General features: G+C 59.8%; 2 protein-coding genes across 13 annotated transcripts in view; one reads left to right on the top strand and one right to left on the bottom strand.

Moving 5' to 3' along the window:
* The first annotated feature begins 24 nt into the window (after window positions 1-24).
* Window positions 25-16,758, top strand: part of PLXNB1 (plexin B1) — a 29,185-nt gene continuing 12,451 nt past the window's right edge. For 2 of the 12 annotated variants that reach the window (XR_013527282.1, XM_035275366.3), the window contains exons 1-21: window positions 450-493; window positions 5,277-5,329; window positions 6,005-7,117; window positions 7,999-8,181; window positions 8,458-8,586; window positions 8,712-8,812; window positions 9,119-9,251; window positions 9,537-9,693; window positions 9,951-10,059; window positions 10,134-10,242; window positions 10,659-11,339; window positions 11,551-11,673; window positions 11,877-11,999; window positions 12,377-12,470; window positions 12,554-12,732; window positions 12,860-13,011; window positions 14,452-14,557; window positions 14,736-14,872; window positions 15,143-15,319; window positions 15,546-15,717; window positions 15,853-16,095. Coding sequence is in view for 10 of the 12 variants with exons in the window: in XM_035275366.3 (XP_035131257.1) it covers window positions 6,011-7,117; window positions 7,999-8,181; window positions 8,458-8,586; window positions 8,712-8,812; window positions 9,119-9,251; window positions 9,537-9,693; window positions 9,951-10,059; window positions 10,134-10,242; window positions 10,659-11,339; window positions 11,551-11,673; window positions 11,877-11,999; window positions 12,377-12,470; window positions 12,554-12,732; window positions 12,860-13,011; window positions 14,452-14,557; window positions 14,736-14,872; window positions 15,143-15,319; window positions 15,546-15,717; window positions 15,853-16,095 (4,215 nt within the window). In the remaining 2 variants the exon portion in view is untranslated. Of the gene's footprint in view, window positions 305-449; window positions 596-1,152; window positions 1,244-1,811; window positions 1,968-5,276; window positions 5,330-6,004; window positions 7,118-7,998; window positions 8,182-8,457; window positions 8,587-8,711; window positions 8,813-9,118; window positions 9,252-9,536; window positions 9,694-9,950; window positions 10,060-10,133; window positions 10,243-10,658; window positions 11,340-11,550; window positions 11,674-11,876; window positions 12,000-12,376; window positions 12,471-12,553; window positions 12,733-12,859; window positions 13,012-14,451; window positions 14,558-14,735; window positions 14,873-15,142; window positions 15,320-15,545; window positions 15,733-15,852; window positions 16,096-16,758 lie in introns of those variants that run through there. The other 10 variants (XR_013527281.1, XM_035275365.3, XM_078350745.1 and 7 more) reach the window with 9 other exon arrangements.
* LOC118147924 (uncharacterized) lies at window positions 350-6,012 on the bottom strand. Its single transcript, XM_078352402.1, has 3 exons — window positions 5,941-6,012; window positions 1,861-2,042; window positions 350-1,412 (listed from the first exon to the last, which is right to left on the bottom strand). The coding sequence occupies exons 1-3, from the start codon at window positions 6,010-6,012 to the stop codon at window positions 350-352; spliced, it is 1,317 nt and encodes a 438-aa protein (XP_078208528.1).

Here is a 16,758-nt window from a genome sequence, read left to right as displayed (position 1 = left end):
AGGATAGGCCAGGTTCTGGATCCTGAGTTAGCTGTAGGCATGCCAGGGTGTGAAGGGCCCTGCACAGGGGACAAATGGGCCCCAGGAGAGAACACTTCTGCCAGCGTTTCCTTCTGCAGAAGGCCCAGATGTTTGCCAGTGAGGGAGCCCAGACTTGCCCAACGCTTCCCAGCTTGGGGTGGGTCCAGGTCCGGGTCCAGGGCTGAGAAGAAAGGAAAGAAGTGAGCCCTTGCTTGTGTGCCTCTGCAGCCCAGGTGCCCTGCCTGCACAGCCCCGCGAGAGGTGGTAACGCCCCCACTTGCTGGTGAGCAAATAGGCTGGGGTGGGGGTTGGTGTCAGGTTACATGGCTTAGTTGATGGTGCAAGCCAGGTCCAAAGCCCATGCTCTTCTCCAACAGCCAGAGGTGGGGGCCGGAAGGAGGGATTGGCTGCTGGGGAGTCTGGTGGGCAGGGCCAGGTGCGCAGGGAAGAAACAAGGCGCCTCGGAGTTCAGGTAAAGAAAGTTGAGGGGGATGACCATCGGAGCCGGGGAAGGAAAGGAAAGGGAGCTCTGGGCGCGGGGCCAGGCCAGGCGCAGGCAGAACGGGCCAAGCAGGTGAGGGACCCGGGTGCGACCCGGCTCTGGCGGGGCGGGAAGAGGCCGGGGCGCTGTTCCACCAGCACTTGCGGGAGCGGAGCGCGACCCCCCGCCTCGGCCCCTCGCAACCGAGAAAGCTCCCAGTTCCAGTTCCAACGCGGCGGGCAGGTGAGGTCGGCGGGGCGGGGCAGCCGTGGCTCCAGGGGTTCCCTCCTCATCCCCCGGACGACCCGCGTTGCCATGGCGACAGCTGGGGTGCAGTCTGCCCCCTTCCCTGCCCCGTGCGGGAGGGGTCGGGTCCCCCGCCCTCGGCCGACGCCGAGACTGCAGGGCTGGAATGCGGGGTCCCGGGCGGCTCGGGGCCGCGCGCCCGGCTCTCCCGGCTGCTTCCGGCCTGGCCCGGGCGGCGGCGGGGGGAGGGTGGCCCGGCGGGCGAGGGGGAAGGAGCGGAGCCGGGCCCGGCCGACGCGGCTTTGTCTCCTTTGTTCCCGGCGGTGGCAGCGCCGCGCGGGAGGGGCGGGCAGCGGGCGCAGTTTTCCGCCCCTCGGTCTCCGGGTAACAGCTGCGGCTCCGCCAGACCCGGGGGGAAGCGGCCGCGCGCAGAGCCTGACCCGGAGCGGTCGGCGCCCGCCTCAGCGCGCGCATCCCGCGGGGCCCGGCCGGGTGGTGAGTGCGGGACTCGGGGCCGGGGCGGCGAGGACCCGGGCTCCCGGGGTGGAAAGGGTCGGGGCCTCGATGCAGCCGGGCAGGGGCAGCCCGGGCGAGTGGTGGGCGGTTTCGGTCCTGAGAGTTGGGACCACACTCTCCGCGCAAAGGGAAACTCCGGTGGCTCCGCCTGGAACGCGATTGGGAGACTGAGGAGGTGGAGCTGCTCCTCCGCGCCCCCTCCTCGCCGCCGCCACCGGGGACCAGGCGGCCCCTTCCCCGCCCTCTTAGGGCCACAGATGGGGTCCTCGCCTCGGGGTCTGGGGGCTGGGGAGGGTCGAGGACGAGCGAGTGAGGGGGTCGGGACTTCCCCTCAGTAGCAACAGCCCTTCCTGGCTGCTCCCAGTGGGACTGACAAAGGCAGACCTCGAGCCTCCCGACCCCTAGAGGGGGGGGCCCTCCTCTACACACACGCACACACACACACACACACACACACACACACATTCAGTGGTTGATTCATGAGCGCCTTGGGTCATCGCAGGTGCCTGGTAAATGGTGGATCTCCCCACCCCTCCTCAACACACAGAAAACAGGGCGGGCAGCAGACACCACTGCACTGTCAATGAGTAACTCACCTCTGTGGTGCACCCTGGGAGCTGAGCAGGAGGGCGAAACGGGAAGGCCGGTTTCCCACTGACTGGCAGGCAGAGCAAATGTGGGCTGTCCTACGGTCCCTCTGCAGGTGCGGAATGGCGGAGTTTGTGAGCCCCTTTTGTTGTCGGGGACAGCTCCACGGGGGGTCCGGGAGGTGCCTGCTCTGCAGAAAGAAGTTGGGCAGTCTTGGGCCCGCTCAAAAGGCTCAGAGCAGGGTGGGCCTGGAAAGAGACTCCAGGCAGGCCTGGGCACAGGCAGAATGAGGCTTTGGTCGTGAGCCTGAGCAGGGCCTCAGTTGTTGGGAGTGGGCAGTAGATCCAGGCTGTGTAAGTTGGGGATGTGAGGTCTGGTTCTAGATCAGCCTTTTCAGTCTCTCCTGGACTGGTCATTAATAAAAGTAGAGCCAACGTCTTAACTTTGAGAGATCAAGTGGCTTAGAGGGGGTGTGGGCCCCTATCTCCCCTACTTGTCCGGTTTCCTTGGCTGTGAAGTTGGGGTTTGTTCACCATGCAGGGAGCATCTGCTCTGTGCTGATGTCTCTGCAAGTTGCTGGGGCCTCCAAATCAGAGCCATACTCCCTTCCTTCAAGGAGCTTCAAGTCCAGAGTAGAAGGGTGGAACAGGGAGAAAAGTGACTCCAGTTGGCGTCACTAATGCCAGGCACAGAATGCATCAGGTTTATGGTCAGAGCAATCTTGCCTCCCATTGTACAACTAGGAAATGGGAGGCTGGGAGAGCCTGAGGCAGAGCGGCCGTGTCTGTCAGCATGCTGCGTAGGTGTGTCCATTCAGTCCACCACATGTAGTGGCCTCTTCAGGAGCCTGGGAGGACAGGGGAGGCTCCCCAGGGAGATGATGTTTGGCATAGGAGTTAATGGGACAAAGAGGGAGTGGGCATTCCAGGCAGCGCAAGAGCCTGTGCAGCCACTGGAAGAGCGGAAGCAGCCTGCAGTTCAGGCCGGCAGGGAAGGGCATGTGTGGGGGAGCACTGGCATGGATCGGGTGGGAGAGGTGTGGACTAGAGGGGTGGGCCTTTATCCCTCCTGCTCTGGGGTGCCCCAGAGGCTCTTGGGGAGGGGTATACTCCAATTCTGCTCAAGGAAAGTCCTGAGCAGACTTTGGAAGAGCTGGGAACTGCTCAGTGGCCAGTGGCAGAGAATAAGTGAAATCCACGTGCCTGAAATGGAGGCGAGAAAGTCACTGCTTTTCTTTCTCTCCTCTTTCTGCCACCCGTGGTATGTGGGGAGGAGCAAGTGGTGCTAGGTCCTGTTTCATAGGGGAACTGTGAATGTAGAAGCCTGATCGCTCTCCCTGGAGTGGGTCAGCAGCTGACCTCCCATGTGGCCTGGCCAGGAGCTGTTCTGATCCCGCCTGTTTCTTCCTATTGTCTCCTCATCCAGTGTTTTATTATTATTTTTCATCTCCCAAAGCTCTGTCATCCATCAATTCAGTTTTGATTTCACATTTGGGGAGTGGTTTTGTTGCTTGAGGGCTGGAGAACTTTGGCACGCAGTAGGCTCTGAGCAAATATTTGTAAGCAAGTAGGAGTGAATACTGGTCTAACTATAGGACCCTGTGCCCAAGGCCCATCCCTGGCATGTGGTGGCAGGAGAATTGAACAGTAGCCCAGTGCAAGAGGTGGCCTCTGCCCATCCTCAGGTGGACTCTGTCTTCCCAGGGGAAGAAACTTTTTTTCCTCATCCCTTGGAAACTAGGTAGGGGGCTCCTGGGCAGCCTGGTCTTGCCATGGTCCTGGGATTCTAGCCGGGTTCGAGACTTTCCCTGCTGCCCCCTTCCTCCCGCCCCCTTGGGTGGCAAACAGAGGCAGCCTTGTTCCTGCTCCCATAGAGCTGCCCTGTTTTCTGCACACTAAAAATGGAAACCCCCAAGCTATTTTGGGAGCAGTGCCCAGCCAGGCTGTGACCACAGCCCCCCTGCTCCCACTGGGCTGTGGCCACAGTGTCCCAGCTTCCACCAGACTGCTGGACCCTCCCTGAGCCTTGTGGCCAGCCCTCTTCACTCCAGGACAACCTCAGGAGTACCCTGCTCTGGCCTCTGCTGGGATGAGCTCACTGGGAGAAGCAAGCACTTAGGATATTTTGCACAGACAGCTTGGCAGCTGGGTGATGGGAGGGGCTGGGCAACGTGGCCTGGGCACAGGCAAGTAGGGGAAGTGTCTCCCAGTCTGAGACACTTCACCAACCTTGGTGCTCCTGGCTGGGGACCACTGGGGAAGGTGGTGTTGCCATAGTTTCTTGGTTCAGGGACTCAGGAGCCTCAGCTGGGGCCCAAGAAGGGGTCTGTGTGGAGAACAGGCACTCTAAGTCTGGGGAGGTCCTGGGGATGGGCCTGGGAACAGCCAGGTATGGCACCTTCCTCCAGGACACACCCCACTTACCTCACATCTTGGGCCCTGGCACTATTCTGAACTGCAGGAGAGGAAATGGCAAGAGATGGCCTGGCTTCTACAGCTCTCCAGTACTAGGGCTGGAACTAAGTACTCTCCATCGAGAGGAGGGTGTGTGAGTGTGCGTGTGTAGGTCTAAATGTGAGTGGTGGTGTAAATGTCTCTGGTGGGTGAGTGTGATGTGTCTGCCTGTAGTGTGTGTGTTTCTGTGTGTGGGGTTGTCTGTATATGGACGTGTCTTCATGTGGTGTCTGAACATGGGTGGCTGTGTCTGTGTGTGTCACTGTGCTGTGTGTATAGATGGCATCTGTACGTGTGTGTGTGTGTGTGTGTGCGTATGCATGCAGAGTAGGTGGTGTGTATGCATTGTGTGTGTGTGGGCATATGCATGCAGAGTAGGTGGTGTGTATGCATCTGTGTGTGTGTGGGCATATGCATGCAGAGTAGGTGGTGTGTATGCATCTGTGTGTGTGTGTGGGCATATGCATGCAGAGTAGGTGGTGTGTATGCATCTGTGTGTGTGTGGGCGTATGCATGCAGAGTAGGTGGTATGTATGCATCTTGCAGTGTGAGTGCCTGTCTGCCAAAGTGCTAGTGACCATTTGGGCTGGGACAGCCCCTGGCAGTGTAGACTGTGTGTGCCTGGGTGCCTTGACAGGGTGGAGTTTGAGCAGAGAGAGGGACCTCACAGGGAGACAGCCATGCTGGGGGCCTGGCTAGACCCTGCCAGCCATGGGGCTCCTTCCTAGCTGACCTTTCCCAGGCCCCTTGGGTGCCTGGCTTTGCTGCCCTTCCCCTCCTCATGTGGGCTCCGAGGAGGCGTCCTCTGTGGAATGTGTTTGGTGGCTGGGGGCCAGTCTGGGCCCAGCTCTGCTGGCAGGCTGGGCGGTGGGGAGGGGGTGCTTCTGTGCTGCCTCCCTGGTGGGGAGCCCAGGACTCCTACGTGCCTGCAGCCCGGGCCCTGGCTTTACACTCTGCTTCCCCCCTGCTAGGTGACTCCCACACGGGTCATGCTGTTGTCTCCCGATCCGGCCACCCCTGCCAGGTGAGCCTGACCTTACACTGAGATATCTAGGAACAGCATGACTCCTACCTATTCTGAGGGCTCTGGGAGGTGGGGTGCAGCCCTTCAGGCCCCTGTTCTGCAAGCTGGAACCTCCCCCTACTGCCGCTGTCTCTCAGGCCTGTTGGTTCTATGGTTATTACCCTTCTGAATTCCTGGCCTGAAAGGCCCTGCACCCAACTCTTGCCTTCCTCTAACATTCTGCTGGCTCAGGAGACCTCCCCCTCCTTCCTCCTTCTGCCCGGGAAACCCTCATCCATGTAGGGCTTCTCCTTTCTTGGGGTCTGGGCCCCTCCTTCCCATCACCTTCTCTCCTGCTCCATCCAGACCCTGCTTCCTGGGCATTGCCCCTCCAGCCCCTCACTCTCTGATGTGGGGGGATGGTGAGTGGGGTGCAAGTCTCCTTAGAGAATAGCACTTGGGGAGAATGAGCAGTGTTGTCTAGGGAGAGTGTCTCCTATTTCTGACCTTGTTCTTGTGTGTGGTCTTGGGGTCATCCTGGACATAGTGCCTGTCTAAGAAACTTGGTCCTCCTCTGCTCACCCTCTAGGTTAGGAGGGGCATCATGGTAATGCCACAGTCCTAGCCCTTACCAGTGGCCCCAGGGTGCTCTGGTGGTCATATGAGCCCCACTCTCTCAACCTCTCTTCCTGCCAGGTGACCATGCCTGCCCTGGGCCCAGCTCTTCTCCAGGTGCTCTGGGCAGGGTGGGTCCTCACCCTCCAGCCTCATCCACCAGCTGCTTTCACTCCCAATGGCACGTATCTGCAGCACCTGGCAAGGGATCCCACCTCAGGCACCCTCTACCTGGGGGCCACCAACTTCCTGTTCCAGCTGAGCCCTGGGCTGCAGCTGGAGGCTACAGTGTCCACCGGCCCTGTGCTGGACAGCAGGGACTGCCTGCCACCTGTGATGCCTGATGAGTGCCCCCAGGCCCAGGCTACCAACAACCCGAACCAGCTGCTCCTGGTGAGCCCAGGGGCCCTGGTGGTGTGTGGGAGTGTACACCAGGGAGTCTGTGAGCAGCGGCGCTTGGGGCAGCTCGGGCAGCTGCTGCTGCGGCCAGAGCGGCCTGGGGACACCCAGTATGTGGCTGCTAATGACCCTGCGGTCAGCACGGTGGGGCTGGTAGCCCAGGGCTTGACAGGGGAGCCCCTCCTGTTTGTGGGTCGAGGATACACCAGCAGGGGTGTGGGGGGTGGCATTCCACCCATCACGACCCGGGCCCTGTCACCACCGGACCCCCAAGCCGCCTTCTCCTATGAGGAGACAGCCAAGCTGGCAGTGGGCCGTCTCTCTGAGTACAGCCACCACTTTGTGAGTGCTTTTGCGCGTGGGGCCAGCGCCTACTTCCTGTTCCTGCGGCGGGACCTGCAGGCTCAGTCTAGAGCCTTTCGTGCCTATGTGTCTCGAGTGTGCCTCCGTGACCAGCACTACTACTCCTATGTGGAGTTGCCTCTGGCCTGCCAGGGTGGCCGCTATGCGCTGATCCAGGCTGCAGCTGTGGCCACGTCCAAGGAGGTGGCGCATGGGGAGGTGCTCTTTGCAGCCTTCTCCTCAGCTGCACCTCCCACCGTGGGCCGGCCCCCATCGGCAGCTGCTGGGGCATCTGGAGCCTCTGCCCTCTGTGCCTTCCCCCTGGATGAGGTGGACCGGCTTGCTAATCGCACACGAGATGCCTGCTACACCCGGGAGGGCCGTGCTGAGAATGAGACCGAGGTGGCTTACATTGAGTATGATGTCAATTCTGACTGTGCACAGCTGCCAGTGGTGAGTTCCAATACTGTCTCATGTTTCCCCTCTCTCTGAGGCCCCTGGCCAAGCATTTGCAGCCAAGGAGCTGCCCAGAGAGTCTGAGGGCAGCTGGTGGTAGCAGTAGGATGATCAGGTCAGCAGATGTTAAGTGCTTCCTGTGTTGCCTGGGCAGTGGAAGGGTACCTTACCACAAGCCTGGTCTGCAGGTGGCAGAGAGCAGTGTCCAGATGGGCTTGGACCAGGATGCTGGAGGAGTAGTACTTGTGTCAGTGGATTGAGAGAGTGTTTGGGGTTCTTGGGTAGGGGCAGGGACCTAGAATGGTGGAATGAGACCTTTGGTTCTTGAGCAGGAGAGGGAGGTGAGGTCGGGATTGATGAGCTGTAGCCTTAGGATGGATGAAAAAGGGAAGAAGCTGCATGCAGGGGGCTGAGTCAGGGAGAGGCAGGAGAGGGCCCAGGTGAGCAGATTTGGAGCTGGAAAGCAGGCTGTGAGAGGCTTTGGAGAAGTGGTCCAGTAGCAGGCTGACCACATAAACTGGTGGCAGTGCTCTCAGGCCAGGGATGGGAGAAGGTGGGGCCGCAGGCAACAGTGGGGATCAAAAGAGGGGAAGGAGCCACTGCAAAGTGTCTAAGGACTGGAGCAGTGCTGGAGATCAGTCCACTGTGATAAGACTAAGTATGTCCCTGGGGGATGTTGTCCGGGGAAGGGTTGTCAGGGAGGGCCCAGAGAGACTGGGGGCAGGGATGAGTTTGTCCCAGGAGGGCCGGCAGAGAAGACACAGTTGTTTAGGGAGAGCTACCAGAGTGGCTACGGGAGGGAATGAGGTTGTCTATGGAGAATGGGGCCGAGGAGGTTATCCAGGGAGGGCCTTCCTGATGCTTCTTGCTGCCTATAGGACACCCTGGATGCTTATCCCTGTGGCTCAGACCACACGCCCAGCCCCATGGCCAGCCGGGTCCCGCTGGAAGCCACACCAGTTCTGGAGTGGCCAGGGATTCAGCTAACAGCTGTGGCAGTCACCATGGAAGATGGACACAACATCGCCTTCCTGGGTGATAGTCAAGGGCAGCTGCACAGGGTGAGCCCACAGGAAGTACTAGCCCCTGCCCTAGAGTCTGGAGGGAACAGGTTGCTAGGGACCCAGCCTGGTTTAAGCTATCCCTGTGACCCCTGGGCCAGGAGAGATGACCTGAGCTCCTCTTCCCAGGGCTGGGTGGTGTTTCGCTGTGACTTTCCTACATCCTGCCCAGGAGGAAATTCTATCTGTAAATTACTTTGACTGGGTGGAGGAAAGGAGGGCTTTGGGCCTCTGGCCATGGACTTGGGTCCCAGACCCTGTGGTCTCTGATCCCAGGTCTACTTGGGCCCAGGGAGCAATGGCCACCCATACTTCACACAGAGCATCCAGCAAGGGTCTGCCGTGAGCAGAGACCTCACCTTTGATGGGACCTTTGAGCACCTCTATGTCATGACCCAGAGCACAGTGAGTGCCAGGCACAACCCAAGGCATAGCTGCTGGGTGGGGCCTCTGGGTGGGGTCAGAGATCCACTTGTGGGTGAGCCACTGGTGTTTGGATTGCTGGCTTCAGATCCTCTTTGTTGTCACAGCTTCTGAAGGTTCCTGTGGCCTCCTGTGCTCAGCACCTGGACTGTGCATCTTGCCTTGCTCATAGGGACCCATACTGTGGGTGGTGCGTGCTCCTTGGCAGGTCAGTGTTCCACTGACTCCTGACCATCCCAGCCCCAGCCTCAAGCCCACAGTGCTCCCACATAATTGTCCTGTCCAGAATTCCTGACCTTTGGCCCTTGACTCTCAACCCCTGTTCCCCAGACACCCTGATTCCCCACCCCCATCCTCTGCACTGGGCATTAGTGCCCTGCCAGGGCAGACACAGGAGCCTGTATCATGCCCACTCTAGAGTCCTGCCCAGGTCTTTCAGATTGTAGGAGTTCTACCCTCTGAACTCCCAGTGGCCTGTGAGGGTCACAGATAGACACTGGTCATTTTCGCTCAGGTGCAGTCGCCGTTCTGAGTGCTCGAGGGGCCAGGGCCCAGAGCAGTGGCTGTGGAGCTTCCAGCCTGAGCTGGGCTGCCTGAGAGTTGCAGCCATGAGTCCTGCCAACATCAGCCGAGAGGAGAGGAGGGAGGTGAATGATCAGATAGGCAGGGCCCTGGTGGGGAGGGCTCTGGGCATCGAGGTCTGGGTAGAGATCTTGGATTCTGGTGTCAGACACGCTGTATACCACATGGCTTCACACAAGTTACTTCTTTTAGGAGCTCAGTTTCCCTGTTTCTAACTCAGGCCAGAGGGTGTGTGGGGAGGCCTGAGGGCTGTTGACTGCTGGTGCCTGCCCACATTGGGTGCCCCATAAATGTGAGCCCTGGTCTGCTGCCCACTAGCCCCGACAGTGTGTCCCTGCCTCTCTTGGCAGGTTTTCCTATCAGTGCCAGACTTGCCACCCCTGTGGCCAGGGGAGTCGTATTCCTGCCACTTTGGGGAACATCAGAGTCCTGCCCTGCTGACTGGTTCTGGTGTGATGTGCCCCTCCCCAGACCCTAGTGAGGCCCCAGTGCTGCCAAGAGGAGCCGGTGGGTGAGAGAATGGGCCAGCCCCTCCTCCAGGGGATTCGGTGGGGTTAAGGTGTGAATCCAGGCAAAGAGCCATGAATGGATGCCTTTCTCTGAGTCCTCCCACTCCCCAACCACCTGAAGCCTCCATTCTGTGCCCTTGGACTGTGTTCCCTCACCCTGGGTTCTCTTCCCCATTCGGGGGCTCAGGATGTTGGCTCTGGGTCTGAGCGCACCTCTTAGCTGCTCAGCCCTGGCCCCCTCTTTCCCTTCTGCAGACCATGTCTCTGTGATCGTGGAGCTTAGGTTTGGCACCGTTGTGATCGCTAAAACTTCCCTCTCCTTCTATGACTGTGTGGCGGTCACTGAGCTCCATCCGTCTGCGCAGTGAGTTCCTTGCCCTATCCCCAGGCCTGGGCTGCCCCGTGGCGACCCCTGCCCCATGGCTGTGCTCTGTGCAGGTGCCAGGCCTGTGTGAGCAGCCGCTGGGGGTGTAACTGGTGCGTTTGGCAGCACCTGTGCACACACAAGGCCTTGTGTGACTCCGGGCCCATGGTGGCAAGCCGTCAGGTGAGTGTGACTCTGGGCTGGGCCATATGGGGGTTGGGGGGTCCCAGTGTGAGAGTTTTTCTCATGGCTCGGGGCCTGTCTGCCTATGTGAGGCTCTGTCCTGAGCACTGGGGCCGCTGTGTGTGATGGACTCCCTGGAGAACGGCCACCGATACATCCTGCCTGTTTTGGGAGAGGGCGTTTGTGGCTGAGAGGCAGGGGAGGTCTGGCCTTCCTGCCTACCTCGGCACAGACACCCCTGGAGCCTTTTCCTGCAGTGTTCTCCTGTGGAGAATTAATGGGCTGTTTTTATTTTTCTTTTCCTTGGTCTCCTTTCCTCTTAACATACCCTGTGCCTGCCTGCCTTCCTGCCTGCCTCCTGTCCCGCGCCTGCCTGCTGAGTGGCCCTTCCTGTCTTCCTCTGCCTCCCCCTTCAGAGCCCGCTTGTTTCCCTAGCCCCTCCTGCAAGAGACGGACCCAGCCCCTCCCCACCCACAGCCCCTAAAACCCTGGTCACCCCTGCTCCTGACACCCTTCCTGTGGAGCCTGGGGCTCCCTCCACTGCCACAGCTTCGGACATCTCACCTGGGCCCAGTCCTTCCGTGCTCAGCCCCTGGGGGCCGTGGACAGATCCTGGCCCCATACCACCCCCTACCTCTACAGAGTTACCTCTCCATGAGAAGCCCTCCCCTCCCAGCCCCTCAAATGGGTCTGGAACCGCTCTCCCTACCCCCACTGACTTCAGACCCACAGACATACCTGAGGACCTCTCGGCGTCCCCGCTGTCACCCTCAGAGGCAGCAGTAGTGCCCCCTGCAGACCCTGGCTCCAAGGCCCTTCCTCCCACAGTGCCCCTGGACCCGCCCCCTGCCACTGTTCCTGCCACCACTTTCCCAGGGGCCATGGGCTCTGTGAAGCCCGCCCTGGACTGGCTCACGAGAGAAGGCGGCGAGCTGCCCGAGGCGGACGAGTGGACGGGGGGTGACGCACCCGCCTTCTCCACTTCCACCCTCCTCTCAGGTGATGGAGACTCTGCAGAGCTTGAGGGCCCTCCCGCCCCCCTCATCCTCCCGTCCAGCCTCGACTACCAGTATGACACCCCCGGGCTCTGGGAGCTGGTGAGGCCCAGCCCAGGAAGGAGGCCTCAGGGGAGGGGATGTGGGGAAGACGCCACCCCTAGCTTGTCTGGTGATTCTGCACTGGGAGGGAGCGAGGGGCAGGGTGGGGTCTGCAGCCCCACACCAGCCTTGCCCCCTGGAACCTGGTAAGGCAGAGGGCTGAGCTGGGCAGGGTGGGCTCCATAGACTGCCTTGCCCTTGGTGCCTGCAGGAAGAGGTGACCTCCGGGGCAAGCTCCTGCCCCTGTGTGGAGAGCGTTCAGGGCTCCACTTTGATGCCGGTCCATGTGGAGCGGGAAATCCGGCTGCTAGGCAGGAACCTGCACCATTTTCAGGTCAGTGTGTCCTGCCTGCCACTGTCCTTGCAGCCTCCTTAGCTGTTGACAAACTCTGTACAAGCCCTGGGGAGCAGGAAGAGGGCAGAGTCCCAGGGCCCAACCTCACCCAGAGGCCATACTGGGGGATCTGTTGGGGGAGCTGCAGGACTCCCTGGGCCCAGCTCCTGAAGCTGCCCAACAGCTGTGTTCTCTGCCCTCAGGACGGCTCAGGAGACAGTGAGTGTGTGATGGAGCTGGAGGGCCTCCAGGTGGTGGTTGAGGCCCGGGTCGAGTGTGAGCCGCCTCCAGATACCCAGTGCCGTGTCACCTGCCAGCAGCACCAGGTGCAGACCATGAGTGCCTGGGTGGGCGTGGGTGCACTGCACTGGCCACAGCCTGGCTGCCAACCATAGCTGGCTGCACCACATTTTCCAGGCCCATGCTCTGACCCTGTGGCCCCGAGGGAGTCTCCACACCCATTTCTGACTTCTGACCACTTGTATCAGCTGGGAGTCCTTGCATCCCAGCTCTGATCTCTAACTTGAGATGCCATGGGGTCCACATATTCCAATTCTGCCTCTGCCTTCCAACCTGTGGCCCCATGGGGTCTCTCTGACCCTATGCTCCTAACTAGTCATTTTAGTCCTTTCTCTGACTGTCCCCTTCCCAGGCCTGATGCTTCCCCCAGTGTTTGGCTCTGACCCCACTCCCATTTCTCCAGTTCAGCTATGAGGCTCTGCAGCCAGAGCTCCGTGTGGGGCTGTTCCTGCGTTGGGCCGGCCGTCTGCGTGTGGACAGTGCTGAGGGGCTGCATGGTGAGCTACCTGCGGGCTGCGGGTCTGCGATGGAAGCAGGGTCCTCCCAGGCCTGCCTCTCATGTGCATCTCTGCCACCCCAGTGGTACTGTATGACTGTTCCGTGGGACATGGAGACTGCAGCCACTGCCAAACCGCCATGCCCCAGTATGGCTGTGTGTGGTGTGAGGGGGAGCATCCACGTTGTGTGACCCGGGAGGCCTGTGGTGAGGCTGAGACTGAGGCTGTGGCCACGCAGTGCCCAGCACCCCTCATCCACTCGGTTTGTTGAAAGGCTGGCCATCCCTTCCTCACTGCAGCTGTTGGAGGGAGGGTGTGGGGGCCCAAAGGTGGGAAGTTGGGCTGCCTTTCCAGGTGAGTGGAAGTGAGCAGTCCTTGTCCCGGAGCAGGTGGAGCCACTGACTGGGCCTGTAGACGGAGGCACCCGTGTCACCATCAGGGGCTCCAACCTGGGCCAGCATGTACAGGATGTGCTGGGCATGGTTACAGTGGCTGGAGTGCCCTGTGCTGTGGACACCCAGGAGTATGAGGTCTCCAGCAGGTGAGCTGGCTGCACCCAGCAAGGAGCATGGCATTCCCTGGGACCTTTGTGGTTGGCTTTGCTGCTAGGGCCTCCCACCCACCATTCGTCCACCCCCTCTCTCCCTGTTCCTTGATTCTGGCCACAATGCCGGAGTGCTGGGATTGCCACTGAAGCCCCTGAGCACCCACCAGACCTGTAGGTTCTTGGCATGGGCTGCTGGGGAATCCTTCCTGGGCCTGTTACTGCCCAGAGCTGACTGGTGGCTCTGCTCCCCTGGTCTTCTGAGGGACTGTGCATATATTAATAGCTTCGGCAGCACCACCCTCAGATCACACAGATCTGCTCAGGGGCTGGCCTTCTCGCCAGCTCCCTCTTCTTTCCCAGGTATTGCCCTGGGCTGCCTGGCTCCTCAGGGCCAGGCTCCATTGTCACCTCTGGGGACCCCTGCTGCATTCCTGGGGCTCACTGCTCACCGAGATTCTGGGTTATGGTAACCTGGCCAGTGGTTGCAGGCCCCAAAGTTGTACGTGCAGGACACGCCTAAGGAGATGCTCACGAGCAGCAGGGCCCAAACCTGGCTATCAGAGTAACCTGCAGACCCTGCCCCAAACCAACACAGAGCAGATCCCAACTCCCCTCAGACATCTGGATTCAGGAGGCCCACAGTGGGGCCCCAAATCTGTGTTTGAAACAAGGAACCACTCTGCTAGAGCGTGGAGTTTCCCTTGAATGTGTTATGACCGAGAGCTTAAGGTGACTATCTAGACTGCTAATGCTCCAAAACCATAAGGCTAAAGCAATTTATGGAGCAATTAGCATATATATATTCTGTCCAGAGCCTCCCCTGCGTGGCTCACATGTCACTAGTCTTCCCAGTGTTCGAAACAACTGTGACAATGCCACTGAGTTGAGCTGCTGCAGGCTTGACATTCTGGAAGTTAATTTGCCCAAGCTTCTGTTTTCTGGCTAAGAACCAGCATTTTCTTAGACAGTTCACTTTCCCTTCATGTGTATTCCTCTATCTAACTAGAGGCTTTCAGGGACTCTTTTTCCTGAATAAATCAAGTTTCTACCATGCTTTGAGTGGGTACTGTGAATGTGACATGGCAGAGGACGTGGGCAGCTGGCTGTGCCCACTCACTAGCTCAGCAGCTCGCCCCACAACCAGGCTGACAGGGCGCCTTTGTAAATTTGTGCCACAGATAAATTATTCCTTGTCGGGGGCCTCTGGTGTTGAACTTAAATGATCAAAACTACAAATATTAATTCTCAGATACCAAGGCCTTTTGATGTGTCATAAAGAATTTCCTTCAAAGTGAGAGAGGGTCTCTGTTAATCTTGTGGAGGATTGGGAGGGGAAAATCACCTGACAGTGGGGCAGGGAGAGGGGCTACCAGGTAAGCTTGAGGGGGGCCCTCGGTGCAGCCTGGCACCCCATAGCCTGCCCTGTGCCCACAGCCTCGTGTGCATCACCGGGGCCAGTGGGGAGGAGGTGGCCGGTGCCGCAGCGGTGGAGGTGCCAGGAAGAGGACGCGGTGTCTCAGAGCACGACTTTGCCTACCAGGTACCTGACTGCTGAGCTACCCCCAGCTGCCAGTGGACCACCCCCTCTGGCGGCTCCTCTCAACCCATGTGGCTATGCCTTGGTGAGGTTTCCAGCCCTGGGCCATCCTGTCTCTCAGGTGGTCCCCACCTCCCTGTTTCTGGTCTGATGCTCATCTCTCTCCCTGTCCTTCCCACAGGACCCAAAGGTCCATTCCATCTTCCCGGCCCGCGGTCCCAGAGCTGGGGGCACCTGTCTCACCCTGAATGGCTCCAAGCTCCTGACTGGGCGGCTGGAGGACATCCGAGTGGTGGTTGGAGACCAGCCTTGTCACTTGTAAGGGCCACTTCCTCTTCCTGAAAAAATCCATGTGCTCCAGGGGGAAGATGGAGGAGGCTGGAATGCTGGGGAGAGCAGAAAGGGGAAAGGGCCAGTCTGCTCCTTCTGAGAGTGGCCAGACCCTCCCTAGCTGGCTGTCGTGGGAGTGCACCTCCAGGGACACCTGGTGGAGACTGCAGTCAGCGCTAGAGGGAGGACAGCTGGGGCCTGAGTGGTCTGAGATTCCCCTGCCTGCACCCCTCCATTCATTCCCACCTCCCCTCCCAGGTTGTCGGAACAGCAGTCAGAACAGCTGCGGTGTGAGACCAGCCCACACCCTGCGCCTGCCACACTCCCTGTGGCTGTGTGGTTTGGGGCCACGGAGAGGAGGCTTCAACATGGCCAGTTCAAGTACACCTCCGACCCCAACATCACCTCTGCTGGCCCCACCAAGAGCTTCCTCAGGTGCTGGGCCAAGGACATGGCTGCATGGCAGGTGGCAGGGAGATCTTTGTGGCTCCACCCTGTGGGGGTTTGTAGGGCTTTATGTTGGGGTGCTGAGAATCCCATGCTGCTGGTAGGGGTCGGGGGTCATGTGGTTTGGGGCCGGGGCTGAGCTGACCTAGCTGGGGCTGGGCTGTGCTTTAGGTCCAGCTCACGTAAGCCATCAGTGGCTCATGGTCTGTTTCAGTGGAGGACGTGAGATACGGGTCCGTGGCCAGAATCTGGATGTGGTGCAGACGCCAAGAATTAGAGTGACCATCATTTCAAGAATGCTGCAGCCCAGCCAGGGGCTTGGACGGAGGCGCCGCTTGGTCCCTGAAACAGCGTGTTCCCTGGGACCCTCCTGCAGTGGCCAGCATGTAGGACACCTTTGGGTACCTCCACACTCTCCCCTCACCCCACACCACACCCCGGGGACAGCCAGAGCAGGGGCCAGAGGAGGCTCTTCCCGTCTTTGCTTGGCCCCCTCATCAACCTGCCTGTCTTCCTTCCAGTTTGAGGAGCTGTGCCACGTCAACTCTTCCCAGCTCATCACGTGCCGCACACCCGCCCTCCCGGGCCTGCCGGAGAACCCCTGGGTCCGGGTGGAGTTTATCCTTGACAACCTGGTCTTTGACTTTGCAACACTGAACCCCACACCTTTCTCCTATGAAGCCGACCCCACCCTGCAGCCACTCAACCCTGAGGACCCCACCATGCCATTCCGGCACAAGCCTGGGAGTGTGTTCTCCGTGGAGGTACTGCTTCTACTTGGACCTGGCAGGGCCCCGAGACCTTTCCCTTGGCTGCATAGCACTGCTGTGTGTGGCAGAGGCTGAGACAGTAGAGCAGGGGCTGGTGGATGGACATGCCTCCTCGTCCTTGCTGTGGCGGGGCAGACGGGGCTGGCGGTGGGTTGCCTAGCTTAGCATCTGGCATGGCCTTGACTGCTTGGCTGGTGGCCAGGGTCCTGATGCGTTCCATGGCAGGCTCTGGAATGACTGCATTCATATGTTCGGCCTGTGCAGTAGCTGGGTGGTGTGGTCCACGCAGGCCACTGGGCTGATGCCCTGTTGGCAGCCTGGCTCACATGGATGTGTGCTAGTCACATGTCTTGGACATACACAGCGGGCAGCAGATAGGCGTGAGGACAGACCACAGGTAGATACAACCATCATTACCTACCTGGTGAGCCATCAGACACAGAGTGGGGCTCCGGCTTTGTTAGGTAACTGGGCAAGATTTGGGAGACAGCTTTATGTTCTCCGGATTTTTCATTCTGGCAAAGAAGAATAGGGAAGGGCAGAGAAGGGTGATGAGGATCAGCGTGGAGGACATCATGTGACTGGCCTGCACACAGGGGAAGGGTGCTGAGAGGATGTCAGCTCAGCCCTGCTGTTGGGAGTGGGTCTCAGGGTCCT

This window comes from Callithrix jacchus, chromosome 15, assembly GCF_049354715.1.
Source record: "Callithrix jacchus isolate 240 chromosome 15, calJac240_pri, whole genome shotgun sequence".
NCBI classification, from domain to species: domain Eukaryota; kingdom Metazoa; phylum Chordata; class Mammalia; order Primates; family Cebidae; genus Callithrix; species Callithrix jacchus.
This window is presented reverse-complemented; position numbering and strand designations above follow the sequence as displayed.